A 25,634-nucleotide genomic window follows, 5' to 3' on the forward strand; every position below is an offset into this window, starting at 1 on the left:
ACCTTTTTTAATTTCCTTATCGATTCGGTTTGAAATATTAGCTACAAATTCGCATTTTTACGTTTTTTGCATTGTTTCTATCTCCAATGTTGAGATTGTTTCTCATAGAAAGAACCGAACCAATAGTCTGATCATCTGTTTTTTCATCGTGCAAGTGTGTGCGTGTGATCATCCTCCCCTCTTAGTAATGTTTTGATGGAACATGCAATTTCCAGCAGTGCTGTCGTTGGGGCTGTGTGCGTAGAGCTCGGTTCCGTCAATTAAATAGTTACGTCGTATCAGCTCGCACATTCGGCTGAATTAATCGCACAAACATCTCGCTTGCCGTACACGAACGCAGCAACACACCGCAGCTCCCAAGACCTTATCGTCCCTGTCAACAGCAGCAGCAAATACAGGTGGTTGTGCTCAGTTCCAGGCACGGGTTTTGACGTAATCAACCCGGGAAAGAATCGCGCCTTTCCCGCATCATCGTGCTTTTTTTCACCGTCGGTAATTTGGTGTGCTTCTTTTGCAGCAAAAATGTCACTCCTTCGTACTTTGGGTACCGTTCTGGCAAGACGTAGCCCGCTCGCTCGGTCCCCATCCCGGACCGTGGTTAAGGTAGGTGACGAGCACGCGATGACCATGGCGGAACCTGGTTCTGCATGCATCAGCACACATCCATCGAGCTGCAACAAAATATTCACCCTATCCCCCTGTCCTTTCTGCCCACCAGTGCCTTTCGTCCGATGCCGCCTCACAGCAACAGGGCGCGAGCGGGCCCAGCTCGCTGCACGCAAAGTTCCCCGGCGCCCTGGAAGCTTCGTTCGTGACGACGCCGAAGCTGGCACTGCCCGAAAGCATCGAACCGATCCCGATCTATCGCGTGATGAACAGCGAGGGTGTGATCGACGATCCGTCCCAGGAGCCGAACCTCGAGCAGGCGACCGTGCAGAAGATGTTCCGCGACATGGTGCTGCTGAACACGATGGACAAGATTCTGTACGAATCCCAGCGCCAGGGGCGCATTTCCTTCTACATGACCAACTTCGGCGAGGAGGCCAGCCACATCGGATCGGCGGCCGCCCTCAGCCCGGAGGACTGGGTGTACGGCCAGTACCGTGAGGCGGGTGTGCTCGTCTGGCGCGGCTTCACCATCTCGGACTTTATCAACCAGTGCTACGGCAATGCGGAAGATCAGGGCAAGGGTCGCCAGATGCCGGTCCATTACGGGTCGCGCAAGCTCAACTTTGTCACCATCTCGTCCCCGCTGGGCACCCAAATTCCGCAGGCGGCCGGTGCGGCCTACGCCTTCAAGCTGCAGCCGAACAATCAGCGCTGCGTGATCACGTACTTCGGGGAGGGTGCCGCTTCCGAGGGCGACACCCATGCGGCGTTCAACTTTGCGGCCACGCTCGACAGTCCGGTGATATTTTTCTGCCGCAACAATGGGTTCGCCATTTCGACGCCCTCGAGGGAACAGTACCGGGGGGATGGTATTGCGGGCCGGGCCGCCGGGTACGGGATGGCGGCACTGCGCTTCGACGGGACGGACGTGTTTGCCACGTACAACGCGACCAAGCTGGCCCGCGAGTACGTGCTGCGCGAGAACAAACCGATCGTGCTGGAGGCGATGGCGTACCGCATTGGGCACCATTCCACGTCGGACGACAGTACCGCGTACCGGCCGGCGGAGGAGCTGGAGGTCTGGAACACGGTGGAGCATCCGATCGCGAAGCTGAAGCACTACATGCTGCGGCGCGGCTGGTTCGACGAGGCGAAGGAGAACGAGTTCGTCAAGTCGGTGCGCAAGCAGGTGCTGTCGCAGATTAACCAGTCGGAGCGCATCCTGAAGCCGGACTGGCGCGAAATGTTCCAGGACGTGTATGCGGAGATGCCGGCCCATCTGAAGGAGCAGCTGCGCGCGATGGAGGAGCACGTGGAGCAGCACCGCGAGCACTACCCGCTGAAGGATTTCAAGCAGTAAGCGAGGCGAAGATGCTTGTTGGTGGCGGTTTTGTCTTCCCATTCTGAACCTCGTTCACAAAACAAAAGTGCATTTATTAGCTAGGTAAAGGAGGACTGTAGGATTTTCGGAGCGTGAAGAAGTTGCGCGAAACGATATTTTCAGGGCCGCGGTTCCATTCCACGGTATCTTGTTGTACCTTTTGTACGTTGTGGCCTTATGTTATTGCTTAAAGCAAACGCATACATCTAATATACTTCCTACGCATAATATATCGCACCTGCTGGTGTTGTGGTGTGTTTGTGTTTACCCACTCTAGCGACGAACTGAGAAATCTTTAAACGAATAGCTGGTAATCTCTTTGGGCACGCTAAATACCGCCTTGTCGATACGGCTGGATGGACTCCCCTTCGTTTGCAGCCAATGTTTCCTGCAATTTTCAAAGAAATAATCAACAAGAAGCATAACAGTTGCTAGGAACGTGTCGACCACGCTTACATTTCGTTCATCGGCTTCTCTTCGCCTTCGAGCTGTCCCTTCACGGTGCCGTCGTGTGTGTTCATGCACCAGCCGCGTAGTCCCAGACTTGATGCCTGTTTTTGCGTGAACTGCAAGGTTCAAGAGACGAACATGCGATTAAAATAACACTAGCCCCCGCAACACACAGTCTATTTTCGTACAACTTACCTTGCGGAAGAACACACCTAGAACAATGACAATGGGTTTTAATAAAAGGTGTTCATTGGTGCATTCTAAACAATGCAAGCTTACCCTGTACAATACCAAACACTTCGAAATCACAGATGAACAATTTTGACGACATCTTCGGCTGAAGTGTGGCTTCGATGTGGTCCGATTTCGCGTCACGGTTGCTTCTTGCACAGCTTTCCTCACCCGTACGGCAATCGGCGTCGATTTCAGATGCACCGCAAACTATTCCATCCGCTAGTGGCCGGGTTGCTATGATAGCGGCGCAGGATATGAAAACAAACAACAAATCAGCTGTAATCATGGTGATTTTGTAAAAAAAATGTTAGATGGCAGGGGTGCTCAACGGTGGCAACAAGAAGTTGACCAAAGACACTGAATGGGATTTTCTATAATAATTATATTTTAAGCATAAACCAAGGCTAAATTACGTTGTATTTGTATTGATTTTTGTAATAATTTAATCATTAGGTTAAACAGTGGTTTTGCTTGATGTGGTTAAACTGCTGTTTGAAAACAATCCACGAAATCCGGTTGGGTTAAGTGTAAAGAATCGATAGCTTAATTTTACATTAAATATCTGCCATTAATGAACGTGACAAAAGATTCTCTTGAAAAGATTTACATGTTTCAACGGCTCTAATTTAATCAAAACAGTTTGTTTCAATGAGTTATTAACGCCTCGTTTCAAATGTTTCAAACCACGAGATCACGCCGTGACAGCTGGGTTTGACGTTCAAACGTCTTATTCGCAGGAAAAAAAAATGAAATTGCCTCTCCCTCAATCAGACGTTTGCCAGCTGTCAACTGCCGAGATCGTTGGCGCCAAGCAAATGTAGCGCACTCAAGGTACAGGTTTTGAGCGCGTAAGCCACAAACAAATTGCTACTCCGCGAGCGAACAAAGCTTCGGTTTTCTGCGTGTCGTTTGCCCATATTTATGCGCTTTTTGGCGTATCCCACCGGCAACAGTGTAGCGTAAGTACGGCAAGCGTCACAAGATGCGGAAGCATTGTCCTTAATGCTTGTGCGCCCCTCTTTGCAGCAGCCCCTTTCGGAAGCATCTCGCTAGGAAGGCCCGAAAGCAAAACAACAAAACGACGCGATGCCGCTGCTGAAGCGTAAACCGCTCCAGAAGGTCCCCGACCAGGAGCGGCTTAAGGACGGCGATGAGGTGTTCGTGTGCGAGACCACGGGTGAGCTGTTCAGCGATTACGACGATTTCTTTAACCGCACGATGCTGCTCTCGTCCACCGTGTGGAGCTGCGCGATGACGGGGCGATCCAATCTGACGTACGCGGATGCCCTTGAGAGTGAGAAAGCAGCCAAGCGAACGCTCAAATCGTTTCCCACCGCACTGAAGGGTCCGATCCTGCTGATCGCCTCGCGCACCAAGCGCACCGCAATTCACGAGCTCGCCAGCGATGTGCACGGGTATGCGAAGGACGTGTTCTTCAAGGGCGAAACCGTGTACACCAAGGCGGCCGACTCGGAAACGGTGCGGAAGGGTAAGATCGTGCGCGTGGTGCTCGGCGAGCTGCCGAGCGACCACCAAAATCCGTCCCGCTTGCTGTACCAGATCGTGGGCAGCGATGACGAAACGCCCGCCAGCTACACCGTGCGGGGTGATGCCGTGACCCGCGAGCGCAACTGTCTGTCGCGGGAAAAATGCAAGCTCTTCCTCAAACAGCACGTCGAGCTGGGGCCGGACCAGGTGCTGTGCGTGAAGAAAGCATCGCTGGAACAGTTTGTCACCTCCAAGGGCTGCACGGACGATAAGGTGTTCTACGGTCAGACGCCCGACTTTGGGGTGTCGAAGAAGCTGCTTGCAAAAGAAACGATCACGTCCGGTAAGGGCGAGAGCAAGAAAAAGGGAGCAGTAGCAGCAAAAGCAGCAGCAGCAGGCGGTGAAAAGAAGGTGAAAACAAAGGAAGGCAAACCAAAGGGACCAAAGGGAAAGAAGGAAGGCGGCCTAAAGGATGCAGGTGGCAAGAAACAGCAAAGCATCGCGAAATACATGCAGCAAGCCACGCCGCAAGAGTTGGAAGCGTTGAGCAAGAAAAAGCTGGACGAAAAGAATGCCCGCGCCGAGGAGAGGGAACGGCGAAATGCACTGGCAAAGGAACGCAAAATGACAGAAAGGAAGCTGCTGCTTTCGTACGGGGCAATGGCGCGGAAGCAATACGACTCTATTCACGAGGACCAGGAGCTAATGGATCAGCGCGTATTGCCTCCGGCACGGCCGGTGCAAACGCAGCTCGGTACGGAACATTTCCCGAGCTTCATGTTCATTCTCGAGTTTCTGCACCAGTTTGGCGACATACTCTCGATCGAGGAAAAGTTCCCGGGCGGTGTCACGATGGAGCAGCTCGAGCAGGCCCTGCTGAGCAGGGCAGTGAATGGACCGCTGAGTGACATCTTCCAGGTACTGCTGTGCACACTGTTTGCCGCGTTGAAGGAGTCACATTCGTCCGAGGAATCGAACCTGCCATGGCCAACGCTGCGTGTAGTGAAGTGGTGCCGGAAACATTTCGGCGCCAAGCTTACCGATCTGCCCATGGATTCGACCACCGTTACCGAGCTACTGCGGCTGCACCTGGTAGCGTACGGGCAACCGAACCATTTTGGCGACGCGTGCTTCACGCTGATACGCGACCATCCGCAGCTAATGCGCACCCTGACAACGCACACCGTCTTTCAGCTGCCCACCGCGATTGTGTTACAGGTTCTGTGCGCTCTCGTGCACCAGCTGCTGCAGCTCGACGAGGTGCTGGAGCGGGTAGAGAAGGTCGGGGAAGCTCGCGCCAAGTTCAATAGCAATCGGACGGCACAGCGACAGCTAGCGAAGCGGACCGCTTCGCTGAAGCAGGCGGCACAGGACGGCATGACGCGAGAGATGGCCTCGCTGATGATGGTCGGCGACCAGCCGGCCGACAGTGCCGAGGTGGAGAAGGGTCGCGCACGGTTGCAGCAGAAGCTGCAGGAAGAGCTGGCGCAGATTGAGGCGGACGCGAGCAGACAGCTGGCGGAACTGCAGGACCAATACGAGGGTCTGAACCTAAGCTACGGCCTGTACGAGGTGTATCTGGGGTCGGATCGTGCGTTCCGCAACTACTGGAAGTTTGAATCGCTGCCCGGGTTGTTTGTGGAGCACGACGGAACGTTCGCAGGGTGCTGCTCGGAGCGCGTGACCCCGCATCTGCCCGGTCTGGTGGCGTGTCATCCGAAGCTGCGCAAAAAGTACATCACCTATGCGATCCTGAAGTGTGCTGGCAATAGCGACGGCTTGCTGGACGGCGTTCTCGCTGGCAGACAGGAGCAGAAGGATTCGGACCTTTGCGTGCAGCTACTGGTGCGGGGCATTGCACTGCAGGAAAAGGAGGAGGCGCGCAAAAAGAACCCATTTTTGCTTGCTAAAGCAGGAGAAAACGCTTCCGTGGCGGAAGATACAGCCGATAACAAGATGGAAATCGATGAACCGGACAGTAGTGTTCCTCCTCCGGCAGCACCACCCACTAACCGCGAGCTGTTGATGTGTACCGGCGATCCGGAGGATTGTACTGTGCATATTGCAAGTCGTCAAACGGCCCCCGGAACAACCTGGAGCTACTACGCAACGGCCGACGAGCTGGATGCGCTGATTGCGAGCCTGAATGAGCGCGGCTTGCGGGAAAAGTCGCTGCGCATAACGCTCGAACAGTACCGCGATGGTATAGTCGAGCGGTTGAAAAAGTGTCCGATCAAGAGCCTGTCCCACAGGCAGCCATCGGAAGCTGCTCCGGCCAGGGCACAGCACAGACGGCAGTGCAGCGCAGAACCGGTACCACCGGAAGCGGTAACGAACGAAACGCTGGAGATGATGTTCCGTGACCAGCTGCTGGACATGGAGGGACGCATTCATGCCGGCTGCTTGGGCGAACTGAAGGTGAACAGTATTGAGAAGTGGCGTATTGCGATTCTGAACCGTTCGTACGATGCGCAGATCACTGGCCAGCTGCAGTGGGGCGTAAGGCGTCGCCAACGGCTGGAGGAGATGTACGAAAAGTTGGACGTGGAAGACTCTTCCAGCGAAGATTCGGGCGTGGAAGAGACCGAGGTGGCGGACGAGATCAATTTGGCGAAGCTCCGTGCACGCGATCCGGGCTACGCGGACCTATATAGCGCGGAACGCTCCGAAAATGGGACAGACGGCATGGCGCTGGCAGAAACTTCGGACGAAATCCAACGCACTGTACATTCGTTGGCTTGCGCGTTGCTCCAGGTGGCGCAAAGTATTGAGCCCAAGTTCTTGCGCCACCCGTTCGGACCGAAGGGACGCTGCAAGGATCGGAATACGGTCGCGATGATGCAATTTCGCGGCCAAAAGCGGCTGCTCGATTGGGAAGGTTCGCTGATGCGGGCGACCTCCTACTCGCAACTCTTTCTCCACTATCACATACTGTACGATGCGCTCTACTGGTCGCGCTCGATCGAGCGGGCCGTATGCATGGTGTGCCGACGGAAGGGTGACGCCAACCTGACGCTGCTGTGCGACGAGTGTAACCGGGCCTGCCACATGTACTGCCTCAAGCCGAAGCTGAAGAAGGTCCCCGAGGGCGATTGGTTCTGTAAGATGTGCCGCCCGTCGGACGACGCGGGCATCGTCTCTAGGAAGCGCACACAAACCATCGAAGATCTCGATTTGGACTCCGACAACGACTCGTCGGCTGAAGCGACCAACGAAAGCGAAGATGATGACGAGGAAGAGAAGGAGGAGGGCGAGGAGGAGGAGGACGAGTTAGTGATGGAATCGGAGGACAGCACCACAAGTGAGTCGGAAAATGAGGCAAGTGATGAGGCAACAGACACGGAGGAAGCATTCGAGGAGCAACCCAAAATTGTGCTGAAAACACCCCGTGCCAAAACGAACAAGAAACAGGAGGCAACGGCAGCGGTGGCGGCGCCGGCCGCGGCTGACAAGCAGGCTTCTCGTGGTGCGCGGGCCGCAGCTCGCAAGCAGGAGCAGGAGAGTGCCGCACGCAAATCGTCCCGAAATTCGACCGCCGCCAAACGGGCGCGGCTTTCCGATGGGCGGGAGTCGAGCGAAAAGAAGACACCGGCGGTGGTGGAGAGGAGTAGCCGAGGCTCGAGCACTGGCCGTAGATCGACGAGACTTTCCGGGCGTGGAGGAGGTGAAACGTAAATCGGTGTGCATGTGTGTGGGTGCATTTTTTTAGATACATTATTCCATAGCGCGGAGGATAGACATTGCATTAACAAATGGTAATTGTTCTAGTTTTTTATATGAGTAACGCCTGAAACAAATCGATTTTTATCCCAGCGACATAAACTTTTTTTTTATTTTAAACATTTAATTCTTTAAAATAGGCAATAAATGCAAGACTTTCTACTTTAAATACATGTTTTGTTAAATTCATTCCAATGTGAGCGTGTGTAATATTACAAGAATGTAACAACCAGTTATTATCGATCGCAGATCACTATTCGAGTTACTATCCTGATCTCGAACCTGTTCACATTGCAGGTGTTAATGTTTCCGTTTGTTAAATTTTAATGCCGAACCTATCCCGATTAAGGAAATTAAGACTTCCGGCCCTGACACATACTCTGAAATAACCCCGGTACCGACATTTTGCACCCTTCAAGGTTCAGAAACTGTACACGATACAACTCCAATTCCAAACCAGGTTCCAAACTTCTTTCTTTCTTGGAACGGTACCGATTTTATGTAGTTCCTGAAGCTATCCTTTTTAAAAGTTCCAGTCCTGGGTGTATCCCTGTTACCTGCTGCGGTTCTGATACTGAGCGTATGCCAGTCCAGGAGTAAGTGGAATCGAAACCTACCCATATCCTGAAACGTGTTGGCTTTCAAAAGCTCATGCAAAGGAACAAAGAAGGAAATGCTGTGTAGTGTAGTGGTAGGACAAACGATTAATTTCCCGACCCGACCCGTATTCGAGTGCGAGCCAGTCGGAATCGATTCCGATCCGTGGGTGCAGCGGGTGCGCTAGGTCGGAGTCGGAATCAAACCCGTTGGTGCATCGAGTTCGGGTCCGGCATTGAACCTACCTTGATCCGACCCGTCCCGAACTCGCCGCACCAACGGTTCGGAGTCGCTACATGCTTCCATGCACCTACCGGAGTCGTTGCACCTACTGAACCTACTTGTACCTTTCGAATCGACCCGAATGACTCCGGGTCGCATAAGGATGGCTCCGACCCCATAGGTTTGGGTCGACCCGCCCATGACTACTAATGTAGAAACAATAGTATAAACATTGATCGCAAAATGAATGTTTCAACATAGTACTCAACAATTTCACCTACGAAAATGCAAAACTGCGAACCTTTTTTGAAATGCCAAACAGCAATCTGGCACTCCTGAACCCGAACTCTACCTGCCAACGCTGTAGTGTAAACGGAACAAACGGCCATCCCTTTGGCAGCTGTCAAGTACGGCCGAGAACCCACCCCTAATCAAAGTGTGCAGGCAACAAAACAAAAGACCTGAAAGCAACTACGGTGTTGGTGCGTCGCAGGGAGGAAAAACGGGACACGCAAACGGGCCCACACACACCTGTCAAAAAAGACGGGACAGCGCAATCTGCAAAGGCACAATCCGCCAACGACGACGATAACGGCAAACAATAACAACAACAAGCAGCAGCAGCAGCCACTTCCAGTTTGCGACCCTCGCGGGGTTGTTGTTTTGTGCGAAGGTGAAAGAGACAAAGAGGCCGAAAGAAGAAAAGTGAAATCCCATCCATTCCTACCCCCACCAGCCCACCCGCCCAAGTTGAAAAGAGAAAGTATCTGGCGCTAGTGGGTGTCTGTGCGCGTGTACGTGCGTGTGCGGCCAGTGGGAAGTCTTCCTTTGGCCATCGCCGTACCGTGCGTTGTTTCTGAGACGGAATTCTTCTCCGCCATCGCACTGCCACAGTTTGCAGACAATCCGCCGCGCAGCTGACCTTCCGCCTCTTTCGGTTGGTCCCGTACTCACTCGCAGCTGAGAGGTCTAAGGGCGAGAAGGGTGGCACCGCTTTGCAGACAGTGGTGCGAATCGGCCAGAACGTCGCAGAACGGAACGGAATAGCTGTGTGGCCAGGAAGAAAGGAAGGGAGAGGAAGAAGCTGGTGTAAAAATGGTTGGTGCAAGCGGTGAAAAGTGAAACGCACTCGGCCCAGGGAGGGGGGGGAAATGCAGCCGAGAATATAGTAAGTGCAGGGTCACATTTCGTCACCAGCGGCAAAAAATAACCATCCTCACCACGCACGTTTCGAAATAATGCTTCACTAAATCGCTCTTCTTACGTGACACACAAATCCGTCGTATTCGGGCGCTCGACCGTGTGTGTGTGGTTGTGTTACTTTATTTTTCTTTCGCTTATTTTGTGCGTCGCGCGTAACCCCCCGTGTGTGTGTGTGTGTGTGCGTGTATGTGTGGCCACAAGGCAAGGAAAATAATAAATAAATACGCAAACGTAACGACGACCGCGCGCGCGTCTCAGCGCCGCCCCGTTGGATGGTGGTGGTGGTGGTGCCGTACCGCGCTTACAGCCAGTGGTCGTTCACATTTGCGATAGCCCAGCACACCAGTAAGTGCGACCAGATAAGCGTGTGCAACCCGCTACTAGGGGTGAGGAGAAGAGGAGAGCAGCTCATTGTGAAACGCGTGAAACCGGAATCGGCCCTGCTGGTATGTGTTAGCGCTCGCAACGCTCCTCCGAACCGGGTATTTTCCACGGGTACATGGAAAATGTGTGACCGCTTCCGGTGCGGTAACAGTGGGTAGTAGTGCCTGGTGACGTTGTGTGGTTTGCGGCCGTTTGTGCCACCGTTTGTTTGTCCATCTTCCGCGGGAGTGAAAAGATCACATCGGGATCGCATCGGGATCGTTTCGGCTGCGGACAACGACCACGGTAACGGGCGGTATAAGCTGGGTGAACTATATCTGGGTCATCTGGTCGGGGTACTGTTCGCGCTACTGGTCAACTTGGAGGAGGCGGCCCGCTTCTGGTCGAAGATACGGAGAAAAATGGATGGCACCAGTGGAGGAGGAGGGGGAGGGGGAGGAGGCGGCGGCGGCACGGGTAGCAGTGGTCCGGCGAGCTCCTCAGCCCCGGCCTGCCTGATGGTAACCGACGACGTAGCCAGCTATCTCGGCACCCCGACCACCGCCTACCCGCACTACTCCTCGTCGCGGCACACGCCGGGCAGCCGGACGCCCGCCGGCCCCTCCCCGGCCGGGCTGATGAATGGCATCACCTCGGCCGGGCGGTGGGAACCTTCCGGGGCGGTCGCCCCTAGCATGGTGCCGCGCAAGAAAAGCTGGTCCGAGCTGAAGTGCATCGTGAACGAGACGCGCCGCCAGATGGCCACCACGATGGCGGCCTCCTTTCCGATGAGCGTGAACTTTCGCACCCTGTCCGATGGGCGGACGCGCGTCTACTTTCTCAGCCCACCGCCCGCCAACGGCTGGGACACGATACTGTTCTACGCGGACGTACCGCCGGCGGGAGCGAAACGCAGCCAGCTGCTGCCGGCGCTGGACGCGAACGAGGAGCTGGAGGCGGACGGCGACAGTGATGGTATCGATGAGGATGAGGATGCGGAGGGGGAGCGACGGTCGGGAGCGGGCCGGAAACGGCATCTCCCGTGGCACCAGCTGCTGGAGTCGGTGCTGGGCCACCTGTCGACGAGCAACTCGCGCGAGGTGCAGCTAATGCTCGAGCGCAAACGGCTCTCGATCTGGGGCATCACGTCGTACGAGCTGCACAAGGCGAGCGGCAAAATCGTGTTCCCCGCCTGCAACACACTCTACCAGTGTTTGGACACGGGGTACGAGGTAAGGCAACAGACACACACACACACTGTCCCCCCTCGAAATAGTGCCGGAATACTTACCGAAAACGTTGTGCTTGTTGTTTTTTGCAGGAAAACCCGCTCTTCCCCTCGGAGCTACGGATCTTGCAGCGGGCGGCAGCGATCGATCCGCAGATCTGTCCCCAAAACTCGGACCTGGTGGCGTTCGTGTGCAACGGCGACATCTGGGTGGTGCACACGCACAGTGGCCATAGCGAGCGGCTGACGTACGCGCACGACGGGCGCCGTTCGTTTGCCGAGGATCCGCTGACGGCGGGCGTACCGTCGTACGTGATGCAGGAAGAGTTCAGCCGCTACCAGGGCTTTTGGTGGCAGCCGGAAAGTCACGGTAAGTTTGATGTGTGTGTGTGTGTGTGTGTGTGTGTGTGTGTGTGTGTGTGTGTGTGTGTGTGTGTGTGTGTGTGTGTGTGTGTGTGTGTGTGTGTGTGTGTGTGTGTGTGTGTGTGTGTGTGTGTGTGTGTGTGTGTGTGTGTGTGTGTGTGTGTGTGTGTGTGTGTGTGTGTTTGTGTGTGTGTGTGTGTGTGTGTGTGTGTGTGTGTGTGTGTGTGTGTGTGTGTGTGTGTGTGTGTGTGTGTGTGTGTGTGTGTGTGTGTGTGTGTGTGTGTGTGTGTGTGTGTGTGTGTGTGTGTGTGTGTGTGTGTGTGTGTGTGTGTGTGTGTGTGTGTGTGTGTGTGTGTGTGTGTGATTTTAGGTTTGCGAGCGCCTGGGATGGGAGGTTTGCAAATGGCGGTGGTATCCGAGCTGCTGTAAGTGATCTTTTCACTTGATTAAAACGAAGATCATGATCGTACGCTTGCATCATCATGCGGCAAGGGCAATGAACGGCTCGTGTCCCCATCGTGGTTGCTCTGTACCACACGCCTCACACGGAAAGCGTAAAGATTGGCGTGTCGCAACATGTGACATTCAGTGTTTTGCATGTTCTGGCACAGGCGAATCTGGTTTCAATCGAACGCTGTAAAGCTTCCAAGGGTCGTTGGGAGGGTGTAGAATGAGCGACACCGGTGGATGGCAGCACCAGAACGCCAATGGAGGTTTAAATCGTAGTTGTTGTAACTTTTAAGTAAGACGATGCAATAGCACCTAACCGCTATTCGTCATCCGGTTGCAACTGAGCTGCCTAGCGGAAACCTTAGATTCCTGCTTGGGTGCAGTCACAGTTTATCGATATTAGTATCGTCTCACTCTCGGTATCTATTTTTATCTTCCCGTTGAAGCTTGAAGACCGTTAAATACATTCAAAAATCAGCGAATTCCCTGCGGCCAATGGATAAAAATGTAATTATACGAATACTCGCCTCAGCGTGCTTCTTGTGGGCACCGACATGACGCTACAAATCACAGCGAACACTAGCACAAAACACCACCACGATCGGACGCGTACGGTCTGACCACCGAAAGCTCAACCACCACCATTTGCAGAGAGCGCATAGATTAAACCCCTCCCGATGGAACAACAAACCATAGGGTTAGGGTTTTTTTCTACCACACTCTGCCCCACCACGAGGTTGTTTAGGGAATAACAGTGTGCCGGCACGTTGTTTTCGCGATCGTTGCTGTTAATTGCACACCCAAATTGGAGGTGCATTTTGCACGTGTGTGTCTCCACCGACGAAAACGGACTTGCAAAAATGTATCCTCCTGCAGCTTGTAATTTTATGTGCCCACTAGTTACCATAACATGTGTTTATGTATGTTGTGTTTTTTAGATTTTAATGGGAGATTTGTGGGCAAATTGTGCTACCGACGTGGGGAGATTGTGCACATTTCTGTTTTTTTTAAATATAAATTTGAAATGTGTTTTTTATTATATTGAAATGAGGATAGTGACCATTATATTTTCACTGCTTAGCGAAATGTGTTATTAGAGAGATATGTTGGTCTCATTTGCCTTTTATGGAGAATAACTCTTATTCAAGAGAGTTGTGTGGTACCAAACGCAGTATACAGGAGCTTCTCCGGCAGGCACCACAGAAATGATTGGCTATCTGCAATAGTAGAAGAGATATACGACGGACAGTGTGTGTCTTTTTTTGCCTAATTACCAGTTCCATCCTGCTAAAGTTAGTTGCTTCTGAATTGAAGAGCTTTGATTCAGAAATTGTTTAAATGTTTATTACTCGTTCAATGGATAACAATCGATCCGTGTGAATGTTCTTAAGTCTAATATTAGTTTAAAATAAGTAGTAAGATCATCTTAATAATTCGTTTCTAAGGCAGTGTTTAAAGGTTTGCACTGAGGTTCCAAAATCAAACAAATGACGAACTTCGTTAAACACCCTAATCACGGAGTTGAGGGGGTCTCTAGATCCATATCCAGTTCGACTACGGTTCAGGGCAAGTAACAGACGAGAACGAAGCTGAACAGCAGGCGCGTAAGCAGGTCTTCAAATCCATAGCCTCTATCCCCTATTAACGGATTTACGCACTGCCGGATATGTTTTTGCTGCGGGGGGATGGTCTATATCAGGTTTGAACCCACGACCGCTTGGAGGACGTGTTGTTAAGTCGTGCGAGTTGACGATTGTACCACGAGAACGGCCTGACGTGGAACGATATATAGGATAATATGTAGGATTCTGTGCAAAGGTTTATGTGGCCTTTCTGTCATGTTATAGAAGCAATTTTAAAAGAAATTATGATTTTTTCCACATGTCACATATTCACAACAGTACTAACGCACCCTGCCATCAACTGACACCGGTCACCGAAACACTTCGGGTCAATGGCTCGGCGAACGAACCCAACGGCATGTCCAAAATGGGGTGCATCTATTGCGTTGGATGCGTTTTTGTAGTTTTTTCTTGTTGTGTGGTTCGGTAGGCTTTGTTGACGGCGCATTGAAAACCAATTTAGTGTAGCATAATTAGAAAGCAATAGAAAACCACACTCCATCACATACGCACACACACATGGTAAAATGATGAAAATGAACAAAGAAACCGTTCGAGAGGTGCACGACGACGACGCGTACACGACCTTCGCCGTATCTGACCGCAATCTCCTTTTCGGATCTGGTGAATGGTGTGCACTAAGCGGCGTGAGACATGGGGTCCAGATTTTTCCACCGAATTGATGAGAGTGATGATAGGATTGAAGCTTTCCCAATATTACAGTGGACGGTTGCTACATCGACCAGACAAGGGGGGCGCAGTAATAGGCTCGGGGGCTGTTTGTTGCTAAATCATATTTAGGGGTTTGGATATGGGGAGACAACATGCTGCTATACCATTTCGTGCCAACCATGTACGAGCGCTCTTCTACAAATTATTTGGTAAAATAACTTAATTATTACTATTATTTAGTACTAAGCGGATGTCGATTTTGCCTACACCTCTTTATCTGTATCTTAACGTACATACACAAGAAAGATTAAAGAGCTCTGTTGTGCTAGAAGTTAATCTATTACGAAGCAGCCACCGGCATGCTCTAAGCAGAATGTCACAACCTGTCCTCTATTTCCCCAGGCGTTATCGGCAGCGGACAGCAACCGTTACACGTTACCCGCGTTGCGTTCGGTTGCCGTACGCATTGCATTGCCGAAACAATACGGAAAACGGTACGCAAACAAATCACATTATCAGCGTTTTGATTGCGTCTTCGAACGGTCGATTGGGCCAGAGCGATTGTTTCACACCTCCTCAGCCGATGATTGACTCCCAGCAGTTGTTGTATCGCTTTCGTACAGCGTTTCTTTGCAGCGTATTGCAGTTTGTATCACCATGTTGTGGTGCGCGTTTTTTTCCTCTCCAGAGTGCCGTAGTGGTTATAATTTCACGACCAATTTCGCCAGCCAGCCAGCTAGCACCTCGTGCGCCGTTTCAACATAGAACGTGCGCCACAGTCAGCATACGCAAACTGGTGCCCGCCCCCTCACACACGAGCTTATCGGGTGCATCAGCACGCCGCAGCGAGGTGGATATGCACATGCATGCTTGAACGCATCTCTTGCACACAGAGCCTATCGCGCGCACAGGTCGTTTGTTTCGTTTCCTTTGCGCGAGGTGTGCCGATCACTGCACCACTGCACCGAACACTACGCCGGTTGGTAAGCGATCGTTTATCCACTGTTACATTGGCTTTTTTTCTGTATGATTGGTGGGCGCGTTTGTTCTTCAAAGTTGATAACAATCGAATAGTGAGCTGGTTCATAATAGCTTGCTTTATAGGTAGTACTCATGTTTCATTCATAAATCGTTTCAAAAATTGTTTGAATTTATCTACAAACAAACGCTTTGTTGCATACCCATAAGTTAATGTTATGTGCAATGCGTGCAGCAATATTTTAGTAATCTTTTCAAAACATTAACAAAACCAACTCCAATTGAGCCAATTAGACTTTTCTCAATAATGTTTGGGAATTGAGGATCCGGGCCATCAACGATTAAATCCTGTCACGCCTTAAGAGTTATAAAACGCTAGATTTTCTTGTAGTTAGAAGAAGCATGTCCGGAGAAAAGTCTTCTGTTGCCAACTTTTTCAACCTTAATGCCCTAAACAATCGGCACGAAATTGCACGTAAAAAGCACAGATACCAATTCAGTAGGTACTTTACTTCAGCAGGACACTTAGATAAATCGTGCAAGATTCGGTGAGCAATTTTTCGAGCAGTTTTTATTATTATTTTTATTCCGATAGTCGCTGGTTCGCACGAATCTTTGCATGTAGTCTTTTGATAGGTGCAACGAAGGTGCTGTTCATCTAGGGAATTATGCTCCTTCTTCTTTTCCTTTATTCTGGCGTAACGACCTACGCGGTCATGCCGGTCAATAGAGGCTTCCGAGAGCTATTAAGGTACTATACAGCCGGACAGTCAGTCCTTGTTTAAGGGGACGGTCCATACGAGGCTTGAACCCCAGACGCTGTTAAATCGTGCAAGCACCAAAACATTCATTAATGCTTATTTGGTCGGGAAATTTAGGTTTTCGAATTCCAAAAGTATATTGATGTAGGGGAAGGATTTGTTACCAACGCATGGTGTCGTCTAAAGGAGCTTTATGATCTGTAAGAAGGCGAATAAACGACCAGCTAGCGCTATGCCTTTTGCCATTATAAATCTCCGCATTTGTTTATTTTGATAGCATTATTGGCTAGAAAAGCTAGCAACTGTTAATGATTCAAATCATGCTACATACTTCAGTTGTATTGATATATACAGTCTGTTCCCGAGATACGGGGTTATCCGGGGTTATCTGATTTTGAGCTAAAATACATTAAATAATTCGGTATTTTTGATTATATTAGTACCTTTATACATTTTATCATTTATTTGATAGAATTAGTGCAGAAAATTCTGATATTTCTGGCTTCTGAGAGGATTGCGGAGAATGCAATTTATACTGCATTCTACAATACTTGAAGCAAATTGTACCGATTTGACATTTGATCTGTAAAATTAAAAAAATCGCGTGTCTCCGAATGCGCGTAAGTCGAGAACCCCGTAAGTCGGGAACAGACTAGTAAAAATGACAGTCTAGCAGAAAGTGGTAGAGCTCGTGTACACAAACAAAACGTATAATTTTAAAAATATAGATGTTCAGAGCACTAAAATTTGTGTTTTTTTTAAGTTGCTACTATAAACCACCAACGTATAGCTTCGATTGTTTGCTATTGCATTTTGACGTTCGTCCATAAGTTCGTACGTTGCTCTCTTATCTTTCTACTTCATCTCCAAACTTCCCAACTGTTGCACAAACTAATTCGTGATTCAATATTGACGCACTAAAACTTGACACACACACGTATACATTTTTTCTGATAATTTGATCCCGAAACGCTATCGATCACCGGCAATCGTGCAGCGTGCAGCGATCGTCGATCGATTTGGGCGACGTGTGCGAAATGATTAAAAATGCCGCCCGATTGCGAGCAAATAAATCTTTACGTAAAACAAATACTCTGACAGCTTACTTACTGTCACCACCGATCACGGCGCTATGCCCCGACCGGACAATCTTGTCGGATTGATCTCGTGCCGATTCGATTCCGCTTTCCGTGTTGTGTGATTGACGCGCGGAGGAAAAATGCACGCGTGCGCTGCAACGCGCGCAACATTTCGATTGACTGGCCGGGGCGCGCGAGCTCCCTGTTGGGTGTTATGCGTATTTCGGTTTTTTGGATTCGTTTGTGTAACTTTAGCACAACGCTTTTCGATTGCTTCGATCATTAGTTGCTGCACAAAAGTTCGTCCGACTTAAAATTGCAGCAAAAATCGCTCCTCCGTGTATAACACATGCTCGTGCAAATGCCAATTCCTTGCACTTCTTTTGGGGCTTGTTTTCGAAGATGCGTGTTTGCACATCGCGTGGCACGATTTTCGTTTACGCACGGACCAATTGCTCCCGAATTTTTGGCTCCAAAGGGTTGTGGCAGTCACGGTGGAAAGGCGAAAACCTTTCGCATCCACGTGGGAAGTGTTAAGAAAGTCAGTACGCAGAGGAGGGAGAGAGATCCGCAAGAAAGGATTCCCCCCACAGAAGTCACGTACGTAGTGCAGGCCTGACGATGGCCCGCCTCAAGAAGAGGGCTCCTTCTGTTCGGGGGCCCCACTACTCGATGCTTCGGTGGAGTTGCATTTGTTCGTACCCACGAAAGAGCGTATAAAACGGCTCGGTGGCTAGCGGAATAGCATCATTCGTCGGTGTTCTGCAGTAAGACACAGGTCGAATCGACAACCAGTGTAGTGTCAGTAGCTAGCGAGCAACAAGTGTACAACTCTAGTGCCTCTAACCTTTATCGTGTCTCCGTGTGTGGCTTTGAGCTTCCTCCACATCTATACGCACCCGTCTCATCATAATGAAGGTAAGCTGTGGGCGTTATTCCGGCACTGTATTGATTTTGACGAGCCTGAACCACAACAAAACAAAACGCGTCACCATTTGCAGATCTTCATTGTGCTGTCCGTGGCGTTGGCAGTCGCAGCCGGTGCCGCCGTCGAAGGGGGCAAGGCGAAGCGGGGCGTCTGGGACTTTGGGTCCGGCCACGAGTCGTCCTTCAGCAGCGGCGGTGACTTTGGCGGGCACGACTTCGGCGGACTCCACAAGGAGGAGGAGCACGTGAAGCATGTGACGATCGTGAAGAAGGTCCCGGTCCCGTACCCGGTCGAGGTGACGAAGCATGTGCCGGTGGAGGTGAAGGTACCGTACCCGGTCGAGGTGGAGAAGAAGGTCCCGGTGTACGTGGAGAAGAAGGTGCCGGTCGTGGTCGAGAAGAAGGTCCATGTGGACCGGCCCGTCCCGTACCCGGTGAAGGTCCCGGTCAAGGTGCCCGTCATCCACAAGGAGTACGTCGAGGTGCCGAAACCGTACCCGGTGCATGTGGAGAAGCCGGTCCCGGTCTACATCAAGAAGCCGGTGTACATCGAGAAGACGGTGCCCGTTTCGATCCACATCAAGAAGAAGTCCCACTGGCACTGAGCCGCGAGAAGGGGCGAGGAGTTCCTACTTTTGAGGTTTTGGAGGGTTAAGTTGTTGTAAATAAATAGACTCACTAGAGAGAGAGATACGTACACCGTGCTCTGTCTGGCTCTGATAGACATGGTGAAATATTAAAACATTGGCTTTTCTTATTGTGTGTTCTTCATTAGAAGTAAGAGGATTTAAGATTTATATGGTTTGACCAGGTGGGCCTTGTCTTTTGGATATTGTTTAATTCGGAATTTGATCTAAAGAACTCCCAACGTCCTCTTGTCTGATGGATCTTGTTTAATTCGGAATTTAATCTAAAGGACTCCCAACGTCCTCAAAAAATCTCTGAAGAGATCCTGGTGAAGATTACGTGAAGATCATATTAATGATCATTTAAAAGACGTTATTTCCTAACAAAGTGCTCTTTTTTGTCCGTCTTCTTACTACACATACGGTCATCCCGATAAGAAGCGCGATCGTAAATTATGCTCCACCGATTGATAAAAAGATTACACAACAGAACTCCAGCCTGTTTCGAAGCTTTTGCGAGATCCTACATCACTTTGCTCCATTAGCTCAGCACCCACCAGTTTTTGTTGTGAAATGGAAGAGATTTATGTGCCTTTCCCAACCACCTCCAACTCTAATTTAGATCATCCCTCTGACTTACCAGCGTGGTCCGAAGACCGACTGTGTATGCTGGACGCAGACTGGCGACGAACCCTTTCGCGATCGTGCTGAATAAGGATCGATCATGTAATAATTACACATCAGGCCAGCGACGGACAGCGTTTTCGGGTCACTGGGCCATTAGATCGCGTCTCGGAGTCATGGAAAGTGAAAAGTGCACTGGCCTTACTTGTTTGTGTGGCGCTTGGTGGTGGTGGCGATGGTGGTTGGTGCATTGCTTCGAGATAGATCGAGATGAATCCCGGCCCGGCGCGGAGTTATTTAATGCTCTCACTACTTACCACTCACCGTACCAATGTATCGTGTGTGCGAATGTGTGTATGCTTATGCGCCTTCTTTTTTGCCGCCACCATTCATCGTTTGCAATCACACGTGTTCACTTACAACTTGATCGCATGGATGTATCGGGGCGAGTGATCGTTAAAATATTGCAAAAGAAAAAAGAAGGAAAAACAGGGATAAAACTCTCGAACCAACTCAATTTGCACACGTCGTCAAGTGCCGCCGCCGGCATCCCTGTCCTGTAAGAAATGATAATTATCATGGGTTTCGGATTGGGGTTTGAGGTTAGATCAATGGGGTAGGGGTGCAAATAAAAGGCATTAGACGAGTGCAATTTATGCATTATCGCTAAAGTCGATCTGCTGATGGTTGCTGGATTCTTGTGCAATCTTCTGCCACTGGAACGAGCTGGGCGGGATGGGAAGGGGAGAAGTTGTCCGAGCAATAGGGGAGAGAAAAGAAAAAAGGCGTCTCTGAAGTAATTAAACGAGTTCGGGTTTCTGTTGTTGTTTTTTTGCTTTTGCGCAGTCGTGTGTAATCGTGTTAACAAATTGAGCCATAGTAATTGTGTTTAATTGAGTTGAGTAAGGTGTGGAGCGGTGTGAGTAAAAGGTAAACTCTCTATATGATCAGATAAGCTGAAAGTGTTGATCGAGATGCGGACAAATGGACTTTAGGTGGAGTTTGCAATTTCGTTGATTTTGCGTTGACTTACAATGTTGTTTGTTTGTTTGCCTTTCAATGTTCCTATTTCTTCCTGCTAGAGGAGGAAAGAAGCGAGTAACATGCGTAGTACTTTTCCCCGATTTAACAAAACATCGGCATTTTCAAATCAACATGTACAGCGAAACGCGTGCGCGTGCGCATTTCGCACGTGGTGCTGATGGCGACGCCGGTTGCCCTGGTGACTGCGCAAGGAAAACCTGCGCAAGACACAGACCATTTGGACAGGAAATGTGCGCTGCACCGTCCTGAAGAGGTTGGCAAACGAATTTTTCCTACCATTTACTACGCAGTTCTCTGCTGCATTGTTTCCCGCCTTTCCCAAACCCGCTACCGCTTTCCCCGTTTTGCTTTAAAGTTCACTAATGAGTGAACTCTTTGCTAGAAGCGCGCGGGACTGGTTGCGCGTGTAGTCGGTGTGTGGTTATGAAACTATCGCACAAAATGTTCGCTTGTGGAGGAGGGGATTTGCTGCCCGAACGCGGGGTAAATCGGTATGTAAACACATAAACCGAGCCAGGCATTACATGCTGAGAGTGTCGCTCCACTTTATCGTGATTGTTGTTGGTAGCCAGCTTGATGAATTGATGTTGCATTTAAATTGAGTGTTGAAATGTAAAACACTAAACGTTTTGTTCCAATTAAGTTGTGACAACGTTTTAATACCGTGCCTTTTCCTTTTTTATTTCAGACGAAGTCTACCGCATCGTGTACGAGGAGGTGGACGAAAGTGACGTCAGCCTGTACACCTTTCCCTCGTCGCAATCGGCCGGGCGGGACTACGAGGAGTATCGGTTCCCGCGTGCCGGCACACCGAACGCCAAGTCCAAGCTGAAGCTGGTCCAGTTCCGGCTGTCGGAGAACCTGCGCATCACGGACGTGTGCATCAAGGAGCTGCAGTGCCCGCTAACGTTCGCCTTCCCTTGGCTGGAGTATATTGTGCGCGTCGGCTGGACACCGGATTCGCGATAGTAAGTGTGCCACATTTCACAGTAGCCGCCAAGCAGCCACACAGGGTATTTAATGCCATCTTTCTTCCCCACAGCGTTTGGGCCCAGCTGCTCGATCGGCCCCAGCAGCGGCTCGAGCTCGTCCTGCTGCCGGTGGACAACTTCTGCGAAATCTACAGCAGCTCGTCGTCGTCGCCCAACTGCGGGACGGCCGCCACCGGGGGCAATGGGGCCGGGTCGCAGGGCGCAGCATCGTACGGATCGTCCCCTGGGCAGCAGCCGCAGCACCAACACCAACACCACCATCACCACGGGCAGCAGCAGCAGCAGCATCATTCGCATCCGCCACGAAAGTCGTCCTCCGGGTGGCGCTCACCGCTGGACAAATCGACGACGCGCCCGCTGCAGGTGATCTACACGGAAACGTCCAGCAGCTGGGTGAACGTGCACGATGTGCTGCAGTTTGTCGAGCTGTCCGAGCAGGAGGTAACGTTCCTGTGGGCCTCGGAGGAGTCGGGCTTCCGCCATCTGTACTTGGTCACATCTAGTCTCAGCCCGAACGGTTACAGCAGCAGCAGCAGCAGCAACAATAGCACTAACCATCACAGCACAAACTCCCATCCAACGGCACATCCAAAGCAGCAGCGGGAGGGAGCGCACGGGACAGAGGTGAGCAGCGGTGGCGCCGGGGCCACCGATCACTCGTTGCCATCAATGGCCTGCATTGGCAGCACGCTGGTAGCGCGCATCGTGCAGAAGGTGACGCTTACCGCCGGCGACTGGGAGGTGCTCGGGCGCAACGTGTGGTATGATCGGGCCCGCCAGCTGGTGTACTTTATGGGACTGCGCGAGACGCCGCTCGAGAAGCACCTGTACGTGGTGAGCCTGGCGCAGCCGAACCAGCTGCGACTGCTCACCATGCCCGGGTACTCGTTCACCGTGGAGTTTAACGATGTAAGTGTGTTTGAAAGGAAAGGAGCGTGTAGTACATGATTGATCTATTCATTTCCCGCCACAGGATTGTACGCTGTTTCTGCAAACGTACTGTAACATCTCGACGCTGCCGTCGTGGGAGCTGGTTCGAATAGCGCACGACAGCAATACGGCGAACGGGAACGGCTGTAGCCACGGGCCGACGCCACCACCCACGCCGATCGACGCGCTGCGGCTCTGCTCGGTGGGCTATCTGACCGAGGGCGGGCCCTCGGAAAATACTCAGTACAACCCCTCGATCCACAGCCCGCAGATCTCGTCCGGGGACGTGCTGTACGCGATGGTGTTCAAGCCGCACAACTTCATGCTCGGCGTGAAGTACCCGACCGTGCTGAACGTGTACGGCGGGCCGGAGGTGCAGACGGTTAGCAATACGTTTAAGGTAAGGCGTCGTCGGCGGTTTGGCTTCATCTGTTTACGGTTATACGGGATGCTGGATTTTACGTCTCTTGTTTTTTTGGCCCTTGTTTTTGCAGGGAATGCGTCAGCTAAGGATGCACATGCTTGCCTCACAGGGTTACTGTGTGATATGTGTGGATTCGCGCGGCTCGCGCCATCGGGGCGTTGAGTTCGAGTCGTACATCCGGCGCCGGATGGGTACGGTGGAGCTGTCGGATCAGGTTGAGGTGTTGCGAATACTGGCCGACCAGCTGGGCTACATCGACATGGACCGGGTGGCAATCCACGGCTGGTCTTACGGTAAGAGGGTCGACTCCTTCGCTGTGTTTTTTTGCTCTTTTTTTGGCTAACCCACGATGGTGCCCTTTCCCCCAGGTGGCTACCTAAGTCTGATGGGGTTGGTGCAATACCCGGAAATATTCAAAGTTTCCATCGCGGGTGCACCGGTCACGAGCTGGGAGTACTACGACACCGGCTACACCGAACGTTACATGGACCTGCCGGACAGCAACCGGTCCGGCTATGCGGCCGGCTCAGTCCTCAACTACATCCAGAAGTTTCCCGACGAGTAAGTCAAAAGGAAGAGAGAGAAAACGGCCGGAAGGAGTAAAACTGCAACCACTCACACTCATTCTCCATTTCCAACACACTCTACTCCCCAGGGACAATCGGCTGCTCATCATCCACGGACTGATCGACGAAAACGTACACTTTCACCACACGTCCCAGCTGGTGAGCCGGCTCGTGCGGGCAAACAAACCGTACCAGCTGCAGGTGTACCCGAACGAGCGCCACTCGCTGCGCAACCTGGAGGCGAGCAAGCACTACGAGACGAAGCTGCTCTCGTTTCTGCAGAACCATCTCTGAACCAGCGAGCCGAACAAAGCGAAACCACCAACCGGTCCGGGAGTGGGGTGCGGTAGGCGATTGCGCCACCTCCTGTGCGCTTCCGGCTCAAGTCGCACGGGCTGGACAGTCTGGAGAAGGCTACGGCACGGCAGTACCTGCAGCTGCCTCTTCGTACACTGCCACCAGCGCAATCAACGCCCTTCGTCGTCTCTCTCAGTGTCGATGGACTCAATTCCAGTGGCGATCAACACCATCACCACCACCACCGCCACCACTACCACCTGCTCGTTGCGCTCGTGGATGATGAGCCTGATGCGCAAGTTGCGCCTGTTTCGTGTTCACGCACTGTTCGAGCGGTGCTAGAGTCAGATGGAAGCGCATCGGCTGGAGCAGGATCAGTGTTCGCTTTTGTTCGCTTACGGGGTATACACGCTTGTGGCAGTCGCCCACGTGGTTGGGGCAGTAAGTGTGCGAACGGCATTCTATAAGCGGTTTGTGTGCTTCTAATACGTACAGTCGTGCCACGAGTAATTGCGGAAAAGTGGAAAGCATTTGTGCAAGACTAAGAAACGAATCCTCCGATGCTCTAATCCGGGCTTGCGCTAAAAAAGCCTCCCCCGTTTCTTTCGGCCAGGGGTACATTCGGCAAGCGGGTCTTTGGCGAGTGGGGTAAGCAAACACCCAATACCCAATCTATTCGCCAACCAGAACAAACGAACAAAAAAAAACAAAATCATGTGCTCACCATGTTCGCCTACCGGCCTTACCGGTTTGCGGGCGCTGTTGGATTTTATGTGTAGTGCGTTTTTTTCCTTCTTCTTTTGTTTAATTTTATGTATGTTCCATCTGTTCATTCACGGTGTGTGTGGTTGTTGTGCAGTGCTGTAGGACAGGCCGTTAGTACGAGCAGCTTGTTGTGTTTCGTTGCTGCAGAGCGAATCATAGTGCTAGGAGCGCGTGTAGATAAGGGCGTGCGCGTGAGAGTGTCGTTGGAGCCGTGTTTTGTTTCCCCGATTTTTACCCACATTTGCGCGTACCCACTGCTTATTGCGCGCGAATGGGCAGTGTTCAGCGAAAGGATCCCTTTAAGCTTACCATATAGGCATATTAAACGCTTACTCAGCAGAGGGGTAGGGTGGTACTGGATCAGCCACTAATACACATACACACCCATGAGAGGGAGAGAGAGAGAGAGAAAAAAAAAAAGAGAGAGAGAATCACACGGTTTTTAGTCATTTATGAGAAATTCTGTTCAGTGTGTTCTTTTTTTCTATTCTGTTTGCGTTTGCGCTCGCTACACGGAGCTTCGGTTTATGTTAGCGTTGTTACAGCTTTTAATTTTTAAAACAAATATATATATTATACGTAGGAAAAGGATTGCGATATGCATATATTTTTCACTCCGATAAAAAAAAACAATTTGCGGTTGTGCATATAGAGCGTGTTGTTGTATATTGACCGGCGTGTTCCCTTTCGCCCCGATGAAATCATAGATGAAAGATGTTGACCGTTCGCTTCCTTTGTTTTCGGTGCTTTCGGTAAGGAAAACTAATGTAATGTGCAGCTAAAACGGGTTAGCCGCTTTGGTAACTCATTGCAAAACAAACACAAACATACACACACCAACAACATATTTGCAGCTTTCTAATCGGAAAATGGCAACGGTACGCTTAAAATCATGTCCCGGTTAGGCCGGAATCGTGTACATCGCAAGGTGGCAGAATGAAGTGTTCCCCGTGTGTGTGTGTTGCAGATTGCAAAGTGAATAAACTGTAGCATGAAAAATTCTAATTCTAAAGAAAGTA

At 51.2% G+C, this 25,634-nt stretch overlaps 5 protein-coding genes across 8 annotated transcripts; 4 read left to right on the forward strand and 1 right to left on the reverse strand.

Annotated features, from left to right (window-relative positions):
- The first annotated feature begins 94 nt into the window (after positions 1-94).
- LOC120896852 (2-oxoisovalerate dehydrogenase subunit alpha, mitochondrial) lies at positions 95-2,220 on the forward strand. 3 transcript variants are annotated; one of them, XM_040301341.1, is made up of 3 exons: positions 95-432; positions 518-603; positions 719-2,220. In XM_040301341.1, the coding sequence occupies exons 2-3, from the start codon at positions 523-525 to the stop codon at positions 1,967-1,969; spliced, it is 1,332 nt and encodes a 443-aa protein (XP_040157275.1). In that variant the 5' UTR covers positions 95-432; positions 518-522; the 3' UTR covers positions 1,970-2,220. The 3 variants fall into 3 exon arrangements, with proteins under 3 accessions (XP_040157275.1, XP_040157276.1, XP_040157274.1); XM_040301342.1 differs by having other exon boundaries at positions 95-401; XM_040301340.1 differs by having other exon boundaries at positions 95-398.
- LOC120896855 (acylphosphatase-2-like) lies at positions 2,107-2,981 on the reverse strand. Its single transcript, XM_040301345.1, has 4 exons — positions 2,720-2,981; positions 2,636-2,652; positions 2,447-2,556; positions 2,107-2,378 (listed from the first exon to the last, which is right to left on the reverse strand). The coding sequence occupies exons 1-4, from the start codon at positions 2,958-2,960 to the stop codon at positions 2,264-2,266; spliced, it is 483 nt and encodes a 160-aa protein (XP_040157279.1). The 5' UTR covers positions 2,961-2,981; the 3' UTR covers positions 2,107-2,263.
- A 505-nt stretch (positions 2,982-3,486) lies between these two features.
- On the forward strand, positions 3,487-8,032 carry LOC120896846 (bromodomain adjacent to zinc finger domain protein 1A-like). 2 transcript variants are annotated; one of them, XM_040301330.1, is made up of 2 exons: positions 3,487-3,633; positions 3,701-8,032. In XM_040301330.1, the coding sequence occupies exon 2, from the start codon at positions 3,761-3,763 to the stop codon at positions 7,835-7,837; it is 4,077 nt and encodes a 1,358-aa protein (XP_040157264.1). In that variant the 5' UTR covers positions 3,487-3,633; positions 3,701-3,760; the 3' UTR covers positions 7,838-8,032. The 2 variants fall into 2 exon arrangements, with proteins under 2 accessions (XP_040157264.1, XP_040157265.1); XM_040301331.1 differs by having other exon boundaries at positions 3,704-8,032.
- A 1,457-nt stretch (positions 8,033-9,489) lies between these two features.
- LOC120896847 (dipeptidyl peptidase 9) lies at positions 9,490-25,262 on the forward strand. Its single transcript, XM_040301332.1, has 8 exons — positions 9,490-11,499; positions 11,589-11,865; positions 21,330-21,609; positions 21,684-22,542; positions 22,607-22,963; positions 23,058-23,280; positions 23,356-23,548; positions 23,643-25,262. Exons 1-8 carry the CDS (start codon positions 10,690-10,692, stop codon positions 23,845-23,847), a joined length of 3,204 nt encoding a protein of 1,067 aa, XP_040157266.1. The 5' UTR covers positions 9,490-10,689; the 3' UTR covers positions 23,848-25,262.
- LOC120896854 (zinc finger protein 512B-like) lies at positions 18,158-19,089 on the forward strand. Its single transcript, XM_040301344.1, has 2 exons — positions 18,158-18,338; positions 18,422-19,089. Exons 1-2 carry the CDS (start codon positions 18,333-18,335, stop codon positions 18,950-18,952), a joined length of 537 nt encoding a protein of 178 aa, XP_040157278.1. The 5' UTR covers positions 18,158-18,332; the 3' UTR covers positions 18,953-19,089.
- Positions 25,263-25,634: the final 372 nt, after the last annotated feature.

The sequence above is a fragment of the Anopheles arabiensis genome, chromosome 2 (genome assembly GCF_016920715.1).
Source record: "Anopheles arabiensis isolate DONGOLA chromosome 2, AaraD3, whole genome shotgun sequence".
In the NCBI taxonomy this organism is placed as follows: domain Eukaryota; kingdom Metazoa; phylum Arthropoda; class Insecta; order Diptera; family Culicidae; genus Anopheles; species Anopheles arabiensis.